General features: G+C 55.1%; 1 protein-coding gene across 3 annotated transcripts in view; it reads left to right on the forward strand.

The window, feature by feature from the left end:
- Window positions 1-22,266, forward strand: part of PLCZ1 (phospholipase C zeta 1) — a 162,195-nt gene that overhangs the window by 12,114 nt on the left and 127,815 nt on the right. For all 3 annotated transcript variants that reach the window (XM_073650570.1, XM_073650572.1, XM_073650571.1), the window contains exon 2: window positions 6,794-6,995. In XM_073650570.1, the coding sequence (XP_073506671.1) occupies window positions 6,794-6,995 (202 nt within the window). The remainder of the gene's footprint in view (window positions 1-6,793; window positions 6,996-22,266) is intronic.

Below are 22,266 nucleotides of genomic sequence, written 5' to 3' on the forward strand. Positions count from 1 at the left end.
TATAGTGGCTGCAGCTCTGGGGGTGACTGGAGGATAAGACACGATGTACCAGCAGTATAGTTGCTGCAGCTCTGGAGGTGACTGGAGGATAGGGCACCATGTACCAGCAGTATAGTGGCTGCAGCTCTGGAGGTGACTGGAGGATAGGGCACCATGTACCAGCAGTATAGTGGCTGCAGCTCTGGAGGTGACTGGAGGATAAGACATGATGTACCAGCAGTATAGTGGCTGCAGCTCTGGAGGTGACTGGAGGATAGGGCACCATGTACCAGCAGTATAGTGGCTGCAGCTCTGGAGGTAACTGGAGGATAGGGCACCATGTACCAGCAGTATAGTGGCTGCAGCTCTGGAGGTGACTGGAGGATAGGGCACCATGTACCAGCAGTATAGTGGCTGCAGCTCTGGAGGTGACTGGAGGATAGAGCACCATGTACCAGCAGTATAGTGGCTGCAGCTCTGGAGGTGACTGGAGGATAGGGCACCATGTACCAGCAGTATAGTGGCTGCAGCTCTGGAGGTGACTGGAGGATAAGACACGATGTACCAGCAGTATAGTGGCTGCAGCTCTGGAGATGACTGGAGGATAGATCACCATGTACCAGCAGTATAGTGGCTGCAGCTCTGGAGGTGACTGGAGGATAGGGCACCATGTACCAGCAGTATAGTTTCTGCAGCTCTGGAGGTGACTGGAGGATAGGGCACCATGTACCAGCAGTATAGTGGCTGCAGCTCTGGAGGTGACTGGAGGATAGGGCACCATGTACCAGCAGTATAGTGGCTGCAGCTCTGGAGGTGACTGGAGGATAAGACACGATGTACCAGCAGTATAGTGGCTGCAGCTCTGGAGGTGACTGGAGGATAGGGCACCATGTACCAGCAGTATAGTGGCTGCAGCTCTGGAGGTGACTGGAGGATAGGGCACCATGTACCAGCAGTATAGTGGCTGCAGCTCTGGAGGTGACTGGAGGATAGGGCACCATGTACCAGCAGTATAGTGGCTGCAGCTCTGGAGGTGACTGGAGGATAGGGCACCATGTACAAGCAGTATAGTGGCTGCAGCTCTGGAGGTGACTGGAGGAAAAGACACGATGTACCAGCAGTACAGTGGCTGCAGCTCTGGAGGTGACTGGAGGATAGGTCACCATGTACCAGCAGTATAGTGGCTGCAGCTCTGGAGGTGACTGGAGGATAGGGCACCATGTACCAGTATAGTGGCTGCAGCTCTGGAGGTGACTGGAGGATAGGGCACCATGTACCAGCAGTATAGTGGCTGCAGCTCTGGGGGTGACTGGAGGATAGGGCACCATGTACCAGCAGTATAATGAGTGCAGCTCTGGGGGTGACTGGAGGATAGGGCACCATGTACCAGCAGTATAGTGGCTGCAGCTCTGGAGGTGACTGGAGGATAGGGCACCATGTACCAGCAGTATAGTGACTGCAGCTCTGGAGGTGACTGGAGGATAAGACACGATGTACCAGCAGTATAGTGGCTGCAGCTCTGGAGGTGACTGGAGGATAGGGCACCATGTACCAGCAGTATAGTGGCTGCAGCTCTGGAGGTGACTGGAGGATAGGGCACCATGTACCAGCAGTATAGTGGCTGCAGCTCTGGGGGTGACTGGAGGATAGGGCACCATGTACCAGCAGTATAGTGGCTGCAGCTCTGGGGGTGACTGGAGGATAGGACACCATGTACCAGCAGTATAGTGGCTGCAGCTCTGGGGGTGACTGGAGGATAGGGCACCATGTACCAGCAGTATAGTGGCTGCAGCTCTGGAGGTGACTGGAGGATAGGGCACCATGTACCAGCAGTATAGTGGCTGCAGCTCTGGGGGTGACTGGAGGATAGGGCACCATGTACCAGCAGTATAGTGGCTGCAGCTCTGGGGGTGACTGGAAGATAGGGCACCATGTACCAGCAGTATAGTGGCTGCAGCTCTGGAGGTGACTGGAGGATAGGGCACCATGTACCAGCAGTATAGTGGCTGCAGCTCTGGGGGTGACTGGATGATAGGGCACCATGTACCAGCAGTATAGTGGCTGCAGCCCTGGAGGTGACTGGAGGATAAGACACCATGTACCAGCAGTATAGTGGTTGCAGCTCTGGAGGTGACTGGAGGATAGGGCACCATGTACCAGCAGTATAGTGGTTGCAGCTCTGGAGGTGACTGGAGGATAGGACACCATGTACCAGCAGAATAGTGGTTGCAGCTCTGGAGGTGACTGGAGGATAGGACACCATGTACCAGCAGTATAGTGGTTGCAGCTCTGGAGGTGACTGGAGGATAGGACACCATGTACCAGCAGTATAGTGGCTGCAGCTCTGGGGGTGACTGGATGATAGGGCACCATGTACCAGCAGTATAGTGGCTGCAGCTCTGGAGGTGACTGGAGGATAAGACACCATGTACCAGCAGTATAGTGGTTGCAGCTCTGGAGGTGACTGGAGGATAGGGCACCATGTACCAGCAGTATAGTGGTTGCAGCTCTGGAGGTGACTGGAGGATAGGGCACCATGTACCAGCAGTATAGTGGCTGCAGCTCTGGAGGTGACTGGAGGATAGGGCACCATGTACCAGCAGTATAGTGGCTGCAGCTCTGGGGGTGACTGGAGGATATGGCACCATGTACCAGCAGTATAGTGGCTGCAGCTCTGGAGGTGACTGGAGGATAGGGCACCATGTACCAGCAGTATAGTGGCTGCAGCTCTGGAGGTGACTGGAGGATAGGGCACCATGTACCAGCAGTATTGTGGTTGCAGCTCTGGGGGTGACTGGAGGATAGGGCACCATGTACCAGCAGTATAGTGGCTGCAGCTCTGGAGGTGACTGGATGATAGGGCACCATGTACCAGCAGTATAGTGGCTGCAGCTCTGAAGGTGACTGGAGGATAGGGCACCATGTACCAGCAGTATAGTGGCTGCAGCTCTGGAGGTGACTGGAGGATAAGACACGATGTACCAGCAGTATAGTGGCTGCAGCTCTGGAGGTGACTGGAGGATAGGGCACCATGTACCAGCAGTATAGAGGCTGCAGCTCTGGAGGTGACTGGAGGATAGGGCACCATGTACCAGCAGTATAGTGGTTGCAGCTCTGGGGGTGACTGGAGGATAGGGCACCATGTACCAGCAGTATAGTGGCTGCAGCTCTGGAGGTGACTGGATGATAGGGCACCATGTACCAGCAGTATAGTGGCTGCAGCTCTGGAGGTGACTGGAGGATAAGACATGATGTAACAGCAGAACAGTGAGTGCAGCTCTGGAGGTGACTGGAGGATAGGGCACCATGTACCAGCAGTATAGTGGCTGCAGCTCTGGAGGTGAATGGAGGATAGGGCACCATGTACCAGCAGTATAGTGGCTGCAGCTCTGGAGGTGACTGGAGGATAAGACACGATGTACCAGCAGTATAGTGGCTGCAGCTCTGGAGGTGAATGGAGGATAGGGCACCATGTACCAGCAGTATAGTGGCTGCAGCTCTGGAGGTGACTGGAGGATAGGGCACCATGTACCAGCAGTATAGTGGCTGCAGCTCTGGAGGTGACTGGAGGATAAGACACGATGTACCAGCAGTATAGTGGCTGCAGCTCTGGAGGTGACTGGAGGATAGGGCACCATGTACCAGCAGTATAGTGGCTGCAGCTCTGGAGGTGACTGGAGGATAGGGCACCATGTACCAGCAGTATAGTGGCTGCAGCTCTGGAGGTGACTGGAGGATAGGGCACCATATACCAGCAGTATAGTGGCTGCAGCTCTGGGGGTGACTGGAGGATAGGGCACCATGTACCAGCAGTATAGTGAGTGCAGCTCTGGGGGTGACTGGAGGATAGGGCACCATGTACCAGCAGTATAGTGGCTGCAGCTCTGGAGGTGACTGGAGGATAAGACACGATGTAACAGCAGAATAGTGACAGCAGCTCTGGGGGTGACTGGAGGATAGTGCACCATGTACCAGCAGTATAGTGGCTGCAGCTCTGGAGGTGACTGGAGGATAGGGCACCATGTACCAGCAGTATAGTGGCTGCAGCTCTGGAGGTGACTGGAGGATAAGACACGATGTACCAGCAGTATAGTGGCTGCAGCTCTGGGGGTGACTGGAGGATAGGGCACCATGTACCAGCAGTATAGTGGCTGCAGCTCTGGGGGTGACTGGAGGATAGGGCACCATGTACCAGCAGTATAGTGAGTGCAGCTCTGGGGGTGAATGGAGGATAGGGCACCATGTACCAGCAGTATAGTGGCTGCAGCTCTGGAGGTGACTGGAGGATATGGCACCATGTACCAGCAGTATAGTGGCTGCAGCTCTGGAGGTGACTGGAGGATAGGGCACCATGTACCAGCAGTATAGTGGCTGCAGCTCTGGAGGTGACTGGAGGATAGGGCACCATGTACCAGCAGTATAGTGGCTGCAGCTCTGGGGGTGACTGGAGGATAGGGCACCATGTACCAGCAGTATAGTGGCTGCAGCTCTGGAGGTGACTGGAGGATAGGGCACCATGTACCAGCAGTATAGTGCATGCAGCTCTGGAGGTGACTGGAGGATAGGGCACCATGTACCAGCAGTATAGTGGCTGCAGCTCTGGAGGTGACTGGAGGATAGGGCACCATGTACCAGCAGTATAGTGGCTGCAGCTCTGGAGGTGACTGGAGGATAGGGCACCATGTACCAGCAGTATAGTGGCTGCAGCTCTGGAGGTGACTGGAGGATAGGGCACCATGTACCAGCAGTATTGTGGTTGCAGCTCTGGAGGTGACTGGAGGATAGGGCACCATGTACCAGCAGTATAGTGGCTGCAGCTCTGGAGGTGACTGGATGATAGGGCACCATGTACCAGCAGTATAGTGGCTGCAGCTCTGGAGGTGACTGGAGGATAGGGCACCATGTACCAGCAGTATAGTGGCTGCAGCTCTGGAGGTGACTGGAGGATAAGACACGATGTACCAGCAGTATAGTGGCTGCAGCTCTGGAGGTGACTGGAGGATAGGGCACCATGTACCAGCAGTATAGAGGCTGCAGCTCTGGAGGTGACTGGAGGATAGGGCACCATGTACCAGCAGTATAGTGGTTGCAGCTCTGGGGGTGACTGGAGGATAGGGCACCATGTACCAGCAGTATAGTGGCTGCAGCTCTGGAGGTGACTGGAGGATAGGGCACCATGTACCAGCAGTATAGTGGCTGCAGCTCTGGAGGTGACTGGAGGATAGGGCACCATGTACCAGCAGTATAGTGGTTGCAGCTCTGGGGGTGACTGGAGGATAGGGCACCATGTACCAGCAGTATAGTGGCTGCAGCTCTGGAAGTGACTGGAGGATAGGGCACCATGTACCAGCAGTATAGTGGCTGCAGCTCTGGAGGTGACTGGAGGATAAGACACGATGTACCAGCAGTATAGTGGCTGCAGCTCTGGAGGTGACTGGAGGATAGGGCACCATGTACCAGCAGTATAGTGGCTGCAGCTCTGGAGGTGACTGGAGGATAGGGCACCATGTACCAGCAGTATAGTGGCTGCAGCTCTGGAGGTGACTGGAGGATAGGGCACCATGTACCAGCAGTATAGTGGCTGCAGCTCTGGAGGTGACTGGAGGATAAGACACGATGTACCAGCAGTATAGTGGCTGCAGCTCTGGAGGTGACTGGAGGATAGGGCACCATGTACCAACAGTATAGTGGCTGCAGCTCTGGAGGTGACTGGAGGATAGGGCACCATGTACCAGCAGTATAGTGGCTGCAGCTCTGGAGGTGACTGGAGGATAGGGCACCATATACCAGCAGTATAGTGGCTGCAGCTCTGGGGGTGACTGGAGGATAGGGCACCATGTACCAGCAGTATAGTGAGTGCAGCTCTGGGGGTGACTGGAGGATAAGACACGATGTACCAGCAGTATAGTGGCTGCAGCTCTGGAGGTGACTGGAGGATAAGACACGATGTAACAGCAGAATAGTGACAGCAGCTCTGGGGGTGACTGGAGGATAGGGCACCATGTACCAGCAGTATAGTGGCTGCAGCTCTGGAGGTGACTGGAGGATAGGGCACCATGTACCAGCAGTATAGTGGCTGCAGCTCTGGAGGTGACTGGAGGATAAGACACGATGTACCAGCAGTATAGTGGCTGCAGCTCTGGGGGTGACTGGAGGATAGGGCACCATGTACCAGCAGTATAGTGGCTGCAGCTCTGGGGGTGACTGGAGGATAGGGCACCATGTACCAGCAGTATAGTGAGTGCAGCTCTGGGGGTGACTGGAGGATAGGGCACCATGTACCAGCAGTATAGTGGCTGCAGCTCTGGAGGTGACTGGAGGATAGGGCACCATGTACCAGCAGTATAGTGGCTGCAGCTCTGGAGGTGACTGGAGGATAGGGCACCATGTACCAGCAGTATAGTGGCTGCAGCTCTGGAGGTGACTGGAGGATAGGGCACCATGTACCAGCAGTATAGTGGCTGCAGCTCTGGGGGTGACTGGAGGATAGGGCACCATGTACCAGCAGTATAGTGGCTGCAGCTCTGGAGGTGACTGGAGGATAGGGCACCATGTACCAGCAGTATAGTGGCTGCAGCTCTGGAGGTGACTGGAGGATAGGGCACCATGTACCAGCAGTATAGTGGCTGCAGCTCTGGAGGTGACTGGAGGATAGGGCACCATGTACCAGCAGTATAGTGGCTGCAGCTCTGGGGGTGACTGGAGGATAGGGCACCATGTACCAGCAGTATAGTGGCTGCAGAGCCTCCGGTCTTGGGGTCCCTGCGGCCTCCGGCCTCGGCCTCTTCCTGTGGATGACCCTGGCCTCTTTCAGCCCGCAGGGAGCGCTATCTGACCATAGAAGGCTTCAGCAGATTGATGACCTCAGAGGACGTCCACATCCTGCGGAAGGAGCACCGCCATGTCTATCAGGACATGACCCAACCGCTGACCAACTACTACATCTCCTCCTCCCACAACACCTACCTGCTGTCCAACCAGATCGTGGGCCAGAGCCACCTGTACGCCTACAGCAGGTACCCACCGTCTACACGGGGTCCGCGGGAATAGCGGCCATCTGAGACTATACAGGGAGGTCTCCCCACATGCTCTTCTTCTGGGATCACATACTTTCCTCCTCTCCACATGTCATGCTCTTCTTCTGGGATCACATACTTTCCTCCTCTCCACATGTTGTGCTCTCCTGTGGGGGTCACATACTTTCCTCCTCTCCACATGTCGTGCTCTCCTGTGGGGGTCACATACTTTCCTCCTCCCCACATGTCATGCTCTCCTGTGGGGGTCACATACTTTCCTCCTCTCCACATGTAGTGCTCTCCTGCTGGGGTCACATACTTTCCTCCTCTCCACATGTTGTGCTCTCCTGTGGGGGTCACATACTTTCCTCCTCCCCACATGTTGCGCTCTCCTGTGGGGGTCACATACTTTCCTCCTCCCCACATGTCATGCTCTCCTGTGGGGGTCACATACTTTCCTCCTCCCCACATGTTGCGCTCTCCTGTGGGGGTCACATACTTTCCTCCTCCCCACATGTCATGCTCTCCTGTGGGGGTCACATACTTTCCTCCTCCCCACATGTCATGCTCTCCTGTGGGGGTCACATACTTTCCTCCTCTCCACATGTCGTGCTCTCCTGTGGGGGTCACATACTTTCCTCCTCCCCACATGTCATGCTCTCCTGTGGGGGTCACATACTTTCCTCCTCCCCACATGTTGCGCTCTCCTGTGGGGGTCACATACTTTCCTCCTCCCCACATGTCATGCTCTCCTGTGGGGGTCACATACTTTCCTCCTCCCCACATGTCATGCTCTCCTGTGGGGGTCACATACTTTCCTCCTCCCCACATGTTGCGCTCTCCTGTGGGGGTCACATACTTTCCTCCTCCCCACATGTCATGCTCTCCTGTGGGGGTCACATACTTTCCTCCTCCCCACATGTCGTGCTCTCCTGTGGGGGTCACATACTTTCCTCCTCCCCACATGTCATGCTCTCCTGTGGGGGTCACATACTTTCTCCTCTCCACATGTCATGCTCTCCTGTGGGGGTCACATACTTTCCTCCTCCCCACATGTCGTGCTCTCCTGTGGGGGTCACATACTTTCCTCCTCCCCACATGTTGTGCTTGCCTGCAGGGGTCACATACTTTCCTCCTCCCCACATGTCGTGCTCTCCTGTGGGGGTCACATACTTTCCTCCTCCCCACTTGTTGTGCTCTCCTGTGGGAGTCACATACTTTCCTCCTCCCCACATGTCGTGGTCTCCTGTGGGGGTCACATACTTTCCTCCTCCCCACATGTAGTTCTCTCCTGTGGGAGTCACATACTTTCCTCCTCCCCACATGTCGTGCTCTCCTGTGGGGGTCACATACTTTCCTCCTCTCCACATGTCATTCTCTCCTGCGGGGGTCACATACTTTCCTCCTCCCCACATGTCGTTCTCTCCTGCGGGGGTCACATACTTTCCTCCTCTCCACATGTCGTGGTCTCCTGCTGGGGTCACATACTTTCCTCCTCCCCACATGTCGTGCTCTCCTGTGGGGGTCACATACTTTCCTCCTCCCCACATGTTGTGCACTCCTGTGGATGTCACATACTTTCCTCCTCCCCACATGTCATGCTCTCCTGTGGGGGTCACATACTTTCCTCCTCCCCACATGTTGTGCTCTCCTGTGGGGGTCACATACTTTCCTCCTCCCCACATGTTGTGCTCTCCTGTGGGGGTCACATACTTTCCTCCTCCCCACATGTTGTGCTCTCCTGTGGGGGTCACATACTTTCCTCCCCAAATGTCATGCTCTCCTGCGGGCGTCACATACTTTCCTCCTTTCCACATGTCGTGCTCTCCTGCGGGCGTCACATACTTTCCTCCTCTCCACATGTCGTGCTCTCCTGTGGGGGTCACATACTTTCTTCCTCCCCACATGTCGTGCTCTCCTGCTGGGGTCACATACTTTCCTCCTCCCCACATGTCATGCTCTCCTGCTGGGGTCACATACTTTCCTCCTTCCCACATGTCGTACTCTCCTGTGGGGGTCACATACTTTCCTCCTCCCCACATGTCGTACTCTCCTGCTGGGGTGACATACTTTCCTCCTCCCCACATGTTGTGCTCTCCTGTGGGGGTCACATACTTTCCTCCTCCCCACATGTCGTGCTCTCCTGCTGGGGTGACATACTTTCCTCCTCCCCACATGTTGTGCTCTCCTGTGGGGGTCACATACTTTCCTCCTCTCCACATGTCATGCTCTCCTGTAGGGGTCACATACTTTCCTCCTCCTCACATGTCGTGCTCTCCTGCTGGGGTCACATACTTTCCTCCTCCCCACACGTTGTGCTCTCCTGTGGGGGTCACATACTTTCCTCCTCTCCACATGTCATACTCTCCTGCGGTGGTCACATACTTTCCTCCTCTCCACATGTCGTGCTCTCTTGTGGGGGTCACATACTTTCCTCCTCCCCACATGTCTTGCTCTCCTGCAGCCGTCACATACTTTCCTCCTCTCCACATGTCGTGCTCTCTTGTGGGGGTCACATACTTTCCTCCTCCCCAGATGTCATGCTCTCCTGTGGGGGTCACATACTTTCCTTCTCCCCACATGTCGTGCTCTCCTGCTGGGGTCACATACTTTCCTCCTCCCCACATGTCATGCTCTCCTGCTGGGGTCACATACTTTCCTCCTTCCCACATGTCGTACTTTCCTGTGGAGGTCACATACTTTCCTCCTCCCCACATGTCGTGCTCTCCTGCTGGGGTGACATACTTTCCTCCTCCCCACATGTTGTGCTCTCCTGTGGGGGTCACATACTTTCCTCCTCCCCACATGTCGTGCTCTCCTGCTGGGGTGACATACTTTCCTCCTCCCCACATGTTGTGCTCTCCTGTGGGGGTCACATACTTTCCTCCTCTCCACATGTCATGCTCTCCTGTAGGGGTCACATACTTTCCTCCTCCTCACATGTCGTGCTCTCCTGCTGGGGTCACATACTTTCCTCCTCCCCACACGTTGTGCTCTCCTGTGGGGGTCACATACTTTCCTCCTCCTCACATGTCGTGCTCTCCTGCTGGGGTCACATACTTTCCTCCTCTCCACATATCATGCTCTCCTGCAGCCGTCACATACTTTCCTCCTCTCCACATGTCGTGCTCTCCTGCTGGGGTCACATACTTTCCTCCTCTCCACATATCATGCTCTCCTGCAGCCGTCACATACTTTCCTCCTCTCCACATGTTGTGCTCTCCTGTGGGGGTCACATACTTTCCTCCTCCCCAGATGTCATGCTCTCCTGTGGGGGTCACATAATTTCCTCCTCCCCACATGTTGTGCTCTCCTGCGGGGGACATATACTTTCCTCCTTCCCACATGTCGTGATCTCCTGCGGGGGTCACATACTTTCCTCCTTTCCACATGTACTGCTCTCCTGTGGGGATCACATACTTTTGACCACATGTCGTGCTCTCCTGTGGGGGTCACATACTTTCCTCCTCTCCACATGTCGTGCTCTCCTGCTGGGGTCACATACTTTCTTCCTCCCCACATGTCGTGCTCTCCTGTGGGGGTCACATACTTTCCTCCTCCCCACATGTCGTGCGCTCCTGTGGGGGTCACATACTTTCCTCCTCCCCATATGTCGCGCTCTCCTGTGGGGGTCACATACTTTCCTCCTCTCCACATGTCGTGCTCTCCTGCTGGGGTCACATACTTTCCTCCTCTCCACATGTCGTGCTTTCCTGCTGGGGTCACATACTTTCCTCCTCTCCACATGTCGTGCTCTCCTGCTGGGGTCACATACTTTCCTCCTCTCCACATGTTGTGCTCTACTTTGGGGGTCACATAGTTTCCTCCTCCTCACATGCCATGCTCTCCTGTGGGGGTCACATACTTTCCTCCCCACATGTCGTGCTCTCCTGCGGGCGTCACATAATTTCCTCCTCTCCACATGTCGTGCTCTCCTGCGGGCGTCACATACTTTCCTCCTCTCCACATGTCGTGCTCTCCTGCTGGGGTCACATACTTTCCTCCTCCCCACATGTTGTGCTTGCCTGCAGGGGTCACATACTTTCCTCCTCCCCACATATCATGCTCTCCTGTGGAGGTCACATACTTTCCTCCTCCCCACATGTCGTGCTCTCCTGTGGGGGTCACATACTTTCCTCCTCCCCACTTGTTGTGCTTGCCTGCAGGGGTCACATACTTTCCTACTCTCCACATGTCATGCTCTCCTGTGGGAGTCACATACTTTCCTCCTCCCCACATGTCGTGGTCTCCTGTGGGGGTCACATACTTTCCTCCTCCCCACATGTAGTTCTCTCCTGCGGGTGTCAAATACTTTCCTCCTCTCCACATATCGTGGTCTCCTGCTGGGGTCACATACTTTCCTCCTCTCCACATGTCGTTCTCTCCTGCGGGGGTCACATACTTTCCTCCTCCCCACATGTCGTTCTCTCCTGCGGGGGTCACATACTTTCCTCCTCTCCACATGTCGTGGTCTCCTGCTGGGGTCACATACTTTCCTCCTCCCCACATGTCGTGCTCTCCTGTGGGGGTCACATACTTTCCTCCTCCCCACATGTTGTGCACTCCTGTGGATGTCACATACTTTCCTCCTCCCCACATGTCATGCTCTCCTGTGGGGGTCACATGCTTTCCTCCTCCCCACATGTTGTGCTCTCCTGTGGGGGTCACATACTTTCCTCCCCAAATGTCATGCTCTCCTGCGGGCGTCACATACTTTCCTCCTTTCCACATGTCGTGCTCTCCTGCGGGCGTCACATACTTTCCTCCTCTCCACATGTCGTGCTCTCCTGTGGGGGTCACATACTTTCTTCCTCCCCACATGTCGTGCTCTCCTGCTGGGGTCACATACTTTCCTCCTCCCCACATGTCATGCTCTCCTGCTGGGGTCACATACTTTCCTCCTTCCCACATGTCGTACTCTCCTGTGGGGGTCACATACTTTCCTCCTCCCCACATGTCGTGCTCTCCTGCTGGGGTGACATACTTTCCTCCTCCCCACATGTTGTGCTCTCCTGTGGGGGTCACATACTTTCCTCCTCCCCACATGTCGTGCTCTCCTGCTGGGGTGACATACTTTCCTCCTCCCCACATGTTGTGCTCTCCTGTGGGGGTCACATACTTTCCTCCTCTCCACATGTCATGCTCTCCTGTAGGGGTCACATACTTTCCTCCTCCTCACATGTCGTGCTCTCCTGCTGGGGTCACATACTTTCCTCCTCCCCACACGTTGTGCTCTCCTGTGGGGGTCACATACTTTCCTCCTCTCCACATGTCATACTCTCCTGCGGTGGTCACATACTTTCCTCCTCTCCACATATCATGCTCTCCTGCAGCCGTCACATACTTTCCTCCTCTCCACATATCGTGCTCTCTTGTGGGGGTCACATACTTTCCTCCTCCCCAGATGTCATGCTCTCCTGTGGGGGTCACATACTTTCCTTCTCCCCACATGTCGTGCTCTCCTGCTGGGGTCACATACTTTCCTCCTCCCCACATGTCATGCTCTCCTGCTGGGGTCACATACTTTCCTCCTTCCCACATGTCGTACTTTCCTGTGGAGGTCACATACTTTCCTCCTCCCCACATGTCGTGCTCTACTGCTGGGGTGACATACTTTCCTCCTCCCCACATGTTGTGCTCTCCTGTGGGGGTCACATACTTTCCTCCTCCCCACATGTCGTGCTCTCCTGCTGGGGTGACATACTTTCCTCCTCCCCACATGTTGTGCTCTCCTGTGGGGGTCACATACTTTCCTCCTCTCCACATGTCATGCTCTCCTGTAGGGGTCACATACTTTCCTCCTCCTCACATGTCGTGCTCTCCTGCTGGGGTCACATACTTTCCTCCTCCCCACACGTTGTGCTCTCCTGTGGGGGTCACATACTTTCCTCCTCCTCACATGTCGTGCTCTCCTGCTGGGGTCACATACTTTCCTCCTCCCCACACGTTGTGCTCTCCTGTGGGGGTCACATACTTTCCTCCTCCCCACATGTCGTGCTCTCCTGCAGCCGTCACATACTTTCCTCCTCTCCACATATCGTGCTCTCTTGTGGGGGTCACATACTTTCCTCCTCCCCACATGTCGTGCTCTCCTGCAGCCGTCACATACTTTCCTCCTCTCCACATGTCGTGCTCTCCTGTGGGGGTCACATACTTTCCTTCTCCCCACATGTTGTGCTCTCCTGCGGGGGTCATATACTTTCCTCCTCCCCACATGTCGTGATCTCCTGCGGGGGTCACATACTTTCCTCCTTTCCACATGTACTGCTCTCCTGTGGGGATCACATACTTTTGACCACATGTCGTGCTCTCCTGTGGGGGTCACATACTTTCCTCCTCTCCACATGTCGTGCTCTCCTGCTGGGGTCACATACTTTCTTCCTCCCCACATGTCGTGCTCTCCTGTGGGGGTCACATACTTTCCTCCTCCCCACATGTCGTGCTCTCCTGCGGGCGTCACATAATTTCCTCCTCTCCACATGTCGTGCTCTCCTGCGGGCGTCACATACTTTCCTCCTCTCCACATGTCGTGCTCTCCTGTGGGGGTCACATACTTTCCTCCTCCCCACATGTCGTGCTCTCCTGCGGGCGTCACATAATTTCCTCCTCTCCACATGTCGTGCTCTCCTGCGGGCGTCACATACTTTCCTCCTCTCCACATGTTTTGCTCTCCTGTGGGGGTCACATACTTTCCTCCTCCCCACATGTCGTGCTCTCCTGTGGGGGTCACATACTTTCCTCCTCCCCATATGTCATGCTATCCTGTGGGGGTCACATACTTTCCTCCTCTCCACATGTTGTGCTCTCCTGCGGGCGTCACATACTTTCCTCCTCTCCACATGTCGTGCTCTCCTGTAGAGGTCACATACTTTCCTCCTCCCCACATGTCGTGCTCTCCTGCGGGCGTCACATACTTTCCTCCTCTCCACATGTCGTGCTCTCCTGCTGGGGTCACATACTTTCCTCCTCCCCACATGTCGTGCTCTCCTGTGGGGGTCACATACTTTCCTCCTCCCCATATGTCATGCTATCCTGTGGGGGTCACATACTTTCCTCCTCCCCACATGTCATGCTCTCCTGTGGGGGTCACATACTTTCCTCCTCCCCACGTGTCGTGCTCTCCTGTGGGGGTCACATACTTTCCTCCTCCCCACATGTCGTGCTCTCCTGTGGGGGTCGCATTCTTTCCTCCTCCCCACATGTCGTGCTCTCCTGTGGGGGTCACATACTTTCCTCCTCCCCACATGTCATGCTCTCCTGTGGGAGTCACATACTTTCCCCCTCCCCACATGTCGTGCTCTCCTGTGGGGGTCACATACTTTCCTCCTCCCCACATGTCATTCTCTCCTGTGGGGGTCACATGCTTTCCTCCTCTCCACATGTTGTGCTCTCCTGTGGGGGTCACATACTTTCCTCCTCCCCACATGTCGTGCTCTCCTGTGGGGGTCACATACTTTCCTCCTCCCCACATGTCATGCTCTCCTGTGGGGGTCACATACTTTCCTCCTCCCCACATGTCATGCTCTCCTGTGGGGGTCGCATACTTTCCTCCTCCCCACATGTTGTGTTCTCCTGTGGGGGTCACATACTTTCCTCCTCCCCACATGTTGTGCTCTCCTGTGGGGGTCACATACTTTCCTCCTCCCCACATGTTGTGCTCTCCTGTGGGGGTCGCATACTTTCCTCCTCTCCACATGTCGTGCTCTCCTGTGGGGGTCACATACTTTCCTCCTCCCCACATGTCGTGGTCTCCTGTGGGGGTCACATACTTTCCTCCTCCCCACATGTCGTGCTCTCCTGTGGGGGTCGCATTCTTTCCTTCTCCCCACATGTCGTGGTCTCCTGTGGGGGTCACATACTTTCCTCCTCCCCACATGTCGTGCTCTCCTGTGGGGGTCACATACTTTCCTCCTCCCCACATGTCGTGGTCTCCTGTGGGGGTCACATACTTTCCTCCTCCCCACATGTCGTGCTCTCCTGTGGGGGTCACATACTTTCCTCCTCCCCACATGTTGTGCTCTCCTGTGGGGGTCACATACTTTCCTCCTCCCCACATGTTGTGCTCTCGTGTGGGGGTCACATACTTTCCTCCTCCCCACATGTTGTGCTCTCCTGTGGGGGTCACATACTTTCCTCCTCCCCACATGTTGTGCTCTCCTGTGGGGTCACATACTTTCCTCCTCCCCACATGTCATGCTCTCCTGTGGGGGTCACATACTTTCCTCCTCCCCACATGTCATGCTCTCCTGTGGGAGTCACATACTTTCCCCCTCCCCACATGTCATGCTCTCCTGTGGGAGTCACATTCTTTCCTCCTCTCCACATGTCGTGCTGTCTTGTGGGGGTCACATACTTTCCTCCTCTCCACATGTCGTGCTCTCCGGTGGGGGTCACATACTTTCCTCCTCCCCACATGTCATGCTCTCCTGTGGGAGTCACATACTTTCCTCCTCCCCACATGTCATGCTCTCCTGTGGGAGTCACATACTTTCCCCCTTCCCACATGTCGTGCTCTCCTGTGGGGGTCACATACTTTCCTCCTCCCCACATGTCATGCTCTCCTGTGGGGGTCACATACTTTCCTCCTCCCCACATGTCATGCTCTCCTGTGGGGGTCACATACTTTCCTCCTCCCTACATGTCATGCTCTCCTGTGGGGGTCACATTCTTTCCTCCTCCCCACATGTCATGCTCTCCTGTGGTGGTCACATACTTTCCTCCTCTCCACATGTCGTGCTCTCCTGTGGGGGTCACATACTTTCCTCCTCCCCACATGTTGTGCTCTCCTGTGGGGGTCACATACTTTCCTCCTCCCTACATGTCATGCTCTCCTGTGGTGGTCACATACTTTCCTCCTCCCCACATGTCATGCTCTCCTGTGGGGGTCACATACTTTCCTCCTCCCCACATGATGTGCTCTCCTGTGTTGGTCACATACTTTCCTCCTCTCCACATGTCATGCTCTCCTGTGGGGGTCACATACTTTCCTCCTCTCCACATGTCATGCTCTCCTGTGGGGGTCACATACTTTCCTCCTCCCCACATGTTGTGCTCTCCTGTGTTGGTCACATACTTTCCTCCTCTCCACATGTCATGCTCTACTGTGGTGGTCTCATACTTTCCTCCTCCCCACATGTCATGCTCTCCTGTGGGGGTCACATACTTTCCTCCTCCCCACATGTTGTGCTCTCCTGTGTTGGTCACATACTTTCCTCCTCTCCACATGTCGTGCTCTCCTGTGGGGGTCACATACTTTCCTCCTCCCTACATGTCATGCTCTCCTGTGGTGGTCACATACTTTCCTCCTCCCCACATGTCGTGCTCTCCTGCTGGGGTCACATACTTTCTTCCTCCCCACATGTCGTGCTCTCCTGTGGGGGTCACATACTTTCCTCCTCTCTACATGTCGTGCTCTCCTGTGGGGGTCACATACTTTCCTCCTCCCCACATGTTGTGCTCTCTTGTGGGGGTCACATACTTTCCTCCTCCCCACATGTCGTGCTCTCCTGTGGGGGTCACATACTTTCCTCCTCCCCAAATGTCATGCTCTTCTGTGGGGGTCACATACTTTCCTCCTCCCCACATGTTGCGCTCTCCTGTGGGGGTCACATACTTTCCTCCTCCCCACATGTCATGCTCTCCTGTGGGGGTAACATACTTTCCTCCTCCCCACATGTCATGCTCTCCTGTGGCGGTCACATACTTTCCTCCTCTCCACATGTCATGCTCTCTTGCTGGGGTCACATACTTTCCTCCTCCCCACATGTTGTGCTCTCCTGTGGGGGTAACATACTTTCCTCCTCCCCACATGTCATGCTCTCCTGTGGGGGTCACATACTTTCCTCCTCTCCACATGTCATGCTCTCTTGCTGGGGTCACATACTTTCCTCCTCCCCACATGTTGCGCTCTCCTGTGGGGGTCACATACTTTCCTCCTCCCCACATGTCATGCTCTCCTGCTGGGGTCACATACTTTCCTCCTCCCCACATGTTGTGCTCTCCTGTGGGGGTCACATACTTTCCTCCTCTCCACATGTCATGCTCTCCTGCTGGGGTCACATACTTTCCTCCTCCCCACATGTTGCGCTCTCCTGTGGGGGTCACATACTTTCCTCCTCCCCACATGTCATGCTCTCCTGCGGGGGTAACATACTTTCCTCCTCCCCGCATGTCATGCTCTCCTGTGTTGGTCACATACTTTCCTCCTCTCCACATGTCATGCTCTCCTGTGGGGGTCACATACTTTCCTCCTCTCCACATGTCATGCTCTCCTGTGGGGGTCACATACTTTCCTCCTCCCCACATGTCATGCTCTCCTGTGGGGGTCACATACTTTCCTCCTCCCCACATGTCATGCTCTCCTGTGGGGGTCACATACTTTCCTCCTCCCCACATGTCATGCTCTCCTGTGTTGGTCACATACTTTCCTCCTCTCCACATGTCATGCTCTCCTGTGGGGGTCACATACTTTCCTTCTCCCCACATGTCATGCTCTCCTGTGGGGGTCACATACTTTCCTCTTCCTCACATGTAATGCTCTCCTGTGGGGGTCACATACTTTCCTCCTCTCCACATGTCGTGCTCTCCTGCTGGGGTCACATACTTTCCTCCTCTCCACATGTCGTGCTTTCCTGCTGGGGTCACATACTTTCCTCCTCTCCACATGTCGTGCTCTCCTGCTGGGGTCACATACTTTCTTCCTCTCCACATGTTGTGCTCTCCTGTGGGGGTCACATACTTTCCTCCTCTCCACATGTCGTGCTCTCCTGCTGGGGTCACATACTTTCCTCCTCCCCACATGTCGTGCTCTCCTGTGGGGGTCACATACTTTCCTCCTCCCCATATGTCATGCTATCCTGTGGGGGTCACATACTTTCCTCCTCCCCACATGTCATGCTCTCCTGTGGGGGTCACATACTTTCCTCCTCCCCACGTGTCGTGCTCTCCTGTGGGGGTCACATACTTTCCTCCTCCCCACATGTCGTGCTCTCCTGTGGGGGTCGCATTCTTTCCTCCTCCCCACATGTCGTGCTCTCCTGTGGGGGTCACATACTTTCCTCCTCCCCACATGTCATGCTCTCCTGTGGGAGTCACATACTTTCCCCCTCCCCACATGTCGTGCTCTCCTGTGGGGGTCACATACTTTCCTCCTCCCCACATGTCATGCTCTCCTGTGGGGGTCACATACTTTCCTCCTCCCCACATGTCATGCTCTCCTGTGGGGGTCACATGCTTTCCTCCTCTCCACATGTTGTGCTCTCCTGTGGGGGTCACATACTTTCCTCCTCCCCACATGTCGTGCTCTCCTGTGGGGGTCACATACTTTCCTTCTCCCCACATGTCATGCTCTCCTGTGGGGGTCGCATTCTTTCCTCCTCCCCACATGTTGTGCTCTCCTGTGGGGGTCACATACTTTCCTCCTCCCCACATGTTGTGCTCTCCTGTGGGGGTCACATACTTTCCTCCTCCCCACATGTTGTGCTCTCCTGTGGGGGTCACATACTTTCCTCCTCCCCACATGTTGTACTGTCCTGTGGGGGTTACATACTTTCCTTCTCCCCACATGTTGTGCTCTCCTGTGGGGGTCACATACTTTCCTCCTCCCCACATGTTGTGCTCTCCTGTGGGGGTCGCATACTTTCCTCCTCTCCACATGTCGTGCTCTCCTGTGGGGGTCACATACTTTCCTCCTCCCCACATGTCGTGGTCTCCTGTGGGGGTCACATACTTTCCTCCTCCCCACATGTCGTGCTCTCCTGTGGGGGTCACATACTTTCCTCCTCCCCACATGTTGTGCTCTCCTGTGGGGGTCACATACTTTCCTCCTCCCCTCATGTTGTGCTCTCCTGTGGGGGTCACATACTTTCCTCCTCCCCACATGTTGTGCTCTCCTGTGGGGGTCACATACTTTCCTCCTCCCCACATGTTGTGCTCTCCTGCTGGGGTCACATACTTTCCTCCTCCCCACATGTCATGCTCTCCTGTGGGGGTCGCATTCTTTCCTTCTCCCCACATGTTGTCCTCTCCGGTGGGGGTCACATACTTTCCTCCTCCCCACATGTCATGCTCTCCTGTGGGAGTCACATACTTTCCTCCTCCCCACATGTCATGTTCTCCTGTGGGAGTCACATACTTTCCCCCTCCCCACATGTCGTGCTCTCCTGTGGGGGTCACATACTTTCCTCCTCCCCACATGTCATGCTCTCCTGTGGGGGTCACATACTTTCCTCTTCCCCACATGTCATGCTCTCCTGTGGGGGTCACATACTTTCCTCCTCCCTACATGTCATGCTCTCCTGTGGGGGTCACATTCTTTCCTCCTCCCCACATGTCATGCTCTCCTGTGGGGGTCACATACTTTCCTCCTCCCCACATGTTGTGCTCTCCTGTGGGGGTCACATACTTTCCTCCTCCCTACATGTCATGCTCTCCTGTGGTGGTCACATACTTTCCTCCTCCCCACATGTCATGCTCTCCTGTGGGGGTCACATACTTTCCTCCTCCCCACATGTTGTGCTCTCCTGTGGGGGTCACATACTTTCCTCCTCCCTACATGTCATGCTCTCCTGTGGTGGTCACATACTTTCCTCCTCCCCACATGTCATGCTCTCCTGTGGGGGTCACATACTTTCCTCCTCCCCACATGTTGTGCTCTCCTATGTTGGTCACATACTTTCCTCCTCTCCACATGTCATGCTCTCCTGTGGGGGTCACATACTTTCCTCCTCTCCACATGTCATGCTCTCCTGTGGGGGTCACATACTTTCCTCCTCCCCACATGTTGTGCTCTCCTGTGTTGGTCACATACTTTCCTCCTCTCCACATGTCATGCTCTACTGTGGTGGTCACATACTTTCCTCCTCCCCACATGTCATGCTCTCCTGTGGGGGTCACATACTTTCCTCCTCCCCACATGTTGTGCTCTCCTGTGTTGGTCACATACTTTCCTCCTTTCCACATGTCATGCTCTCCTGTGGGGGTCACATACTTTCCTCCTCTCCACATGTCGTGCTCTCCTGTGGGGGTCACATACTTTCCTCCTCCCTACATGTCATGCTCTCCTGTGGTGGTCACATACTTTCCTCCTCCCCACATGTCGTGCTCTCCTGCTGGGGTCACATACTTTCCTCCTCCCCACATGTCGTGCTCTCCTGTGGGGGTCACATACTTTCCTCCTCTCTACATGTCGTGCTCTCCTGTGGGGGTCACATACTTTCCTCCTCCCCACATGTTGTGCTCTCTTGTGGGGGTCACATACTTTCCTCCTCCCCACATGTCGTGCTCTCCTGTGGGGGTCACATACTTTCCTCCTCCCCAAATGTCATGCTCTACTGTGGGGGTCACATACTTTCCTCCTCCCCACATGTTGCGCTCTCCTGTGGGGGTCACATACTTTCCTCCTCCCCACATGTCATGCTCACCTGTGGGGGTAACATACTTTCCTCCTCCCCACATGTCATGCTCTCCTGTGGCGGTCACATACTTTCCTCCTCTCCACATGTCATGCTCTCTTGCTGGGGTCACATACTTTCCTCCTCCCCACATGTCATGCTCTCCTGTGGGGGTCACATACTTTCCTCCTCTCCACATGTCATGCTCTCCTGTGGTGGTCACATACTTTCCTCCTCCCCACATGCAGCGCTCTCCTGTGGGGGTCACATACTTTCCTCCTCCCCACATGTCATGCTCTCCTGTGGTGGTCACATACTTTCCTCCTCCCCACATGTCATGCTCTCCTGTGGGGGTCACATACTTTCCTCCTCTCCACATGTCATGCTCTCTTGCTGGGGTCACATACTTTCCTCCTCCCCACATGTTGTGCTCTCCTGTGGGGGTAACATACTTTCCTCCTCCCCACATGTCATGCTCTCCTGTGGGGGTCACATACTTTCCTCCTCTCCACATGTCATGCTCTCTTGCTGGGGTCACATACTTTCCTCCTCCCCACATGTTGCGCTCTCCTGTGGGGGTCACATACTTTCCTCCTCCCCACATGTCATGCTCTCCTGTGGGGGTCACATACTTTCCTCCTCTCCACATGTCATGCTCTCCTGCTGGGGTCACATACTTTCCTCCTCCCCACATGTTGCGCTCTCCTGTGGGGGTCACATACTTTCCTCCTCCCCACATGTCATGCTCTCCTGCGGGGGTAACATACTTTCCTCCTCCCCGCATGTCATGCTCTCCTGTGTTGGTCACATACTTTCCTCCTCTCCACATGTCATGCTCTCCTGTGGGGGTCACATACTTTCCTCCTCTCCACATGTCATGCTCTCCTGTGGGGGTCACATACTTTCCTCCTCCCCACATGTCATGCTCTCCTGTGGGGGTCACATACTTTCCTCCTCCCCACATGTCATGCTCTCCTGTGGGGGTCACATACTTTCCTCCTCCCCACATGTCATGCTCTCCTGTGTTGGTCACATACTTTCCTCCTCTCCACATGTCATGCTCTCCTGTGGGGGTCACATACTTTCCTTCTCCCCACATGTCATGCTCTCCTGTGGGGGTCACATACTTTCCTCTTCCTCACATGTAATGCTCTCCTGTGGGGGTCACATACTTTCCTCCTCTCCACATGTCGTGCTCTCCTGCTGGGGTCACATACTTTCCTCCTCTCCACATGTCGTGCTTTCCTGCTGGGGTCACATACTTTCCTCCTCTCCACATGTCGTGCTCTACTTTGGGGGTCACATAGTTTCCTCCTCCTCACATGCCATGCTCTCCTGTGGGGGTCACATACTTTCCTCCCCACATGTCGTGCTCTCCTGCGGGCGTCACATAATTTCCTCCTCTCCACATGTCGTGCTCTCCTGCGGGCGTCACATACTTTCCTCCTCTCCACATGTCGTGCTCTCCTGCTGGGGTCACATACTTTCCTCCTCCCCACATGTCGTGCTCTCCTGTGGGGGTCACATACTTTCCTCCTCCCCATATGTCATGCTATCCTGTGGGGGTCACATACTTTCCTCCTCTCCACATGTTGTGCTCTCCTGTGGGCGTCACATACTTTCCTCCTCTCCACATGTCGTGCTCTCCTGTAGAGGTCACATACTTTCCTCCTCTCCACATGTCGTGCTCTCCTGTGGGGGTCACATACTTTCCTCCTCCCCATATGTCATGCTATCCTGTGGGGGTCACATACTTTCCTCCTCTCCACATGTTGTGCTCTCCTGCGGGCGTCACATACTTTCCTCCTCTCCACATGTCGTGCTCTCCTGTAGAGGTCACATACTTTCCTCCTCCCCACATGTCGTGCTCTCCTGCGGGC

The sequence above is a fragment of the Phyllobates terribilis genome, unplaced genomic scaffold (genome assembly GCF_046119375.1).
Source record: "Phyllobates terribilis strain yellow unplaced genomic scaffold, ASM4611937v1 Scaffold_10__3_contigs__length_209671492, whole genome shotgun sequence".
Lineage (NCBI taxonomy): Eukaryota > Metazoa > Chordata > Amphibia > Anura > Dendrobatidae > Phyllobates > Phyllobates terribilis.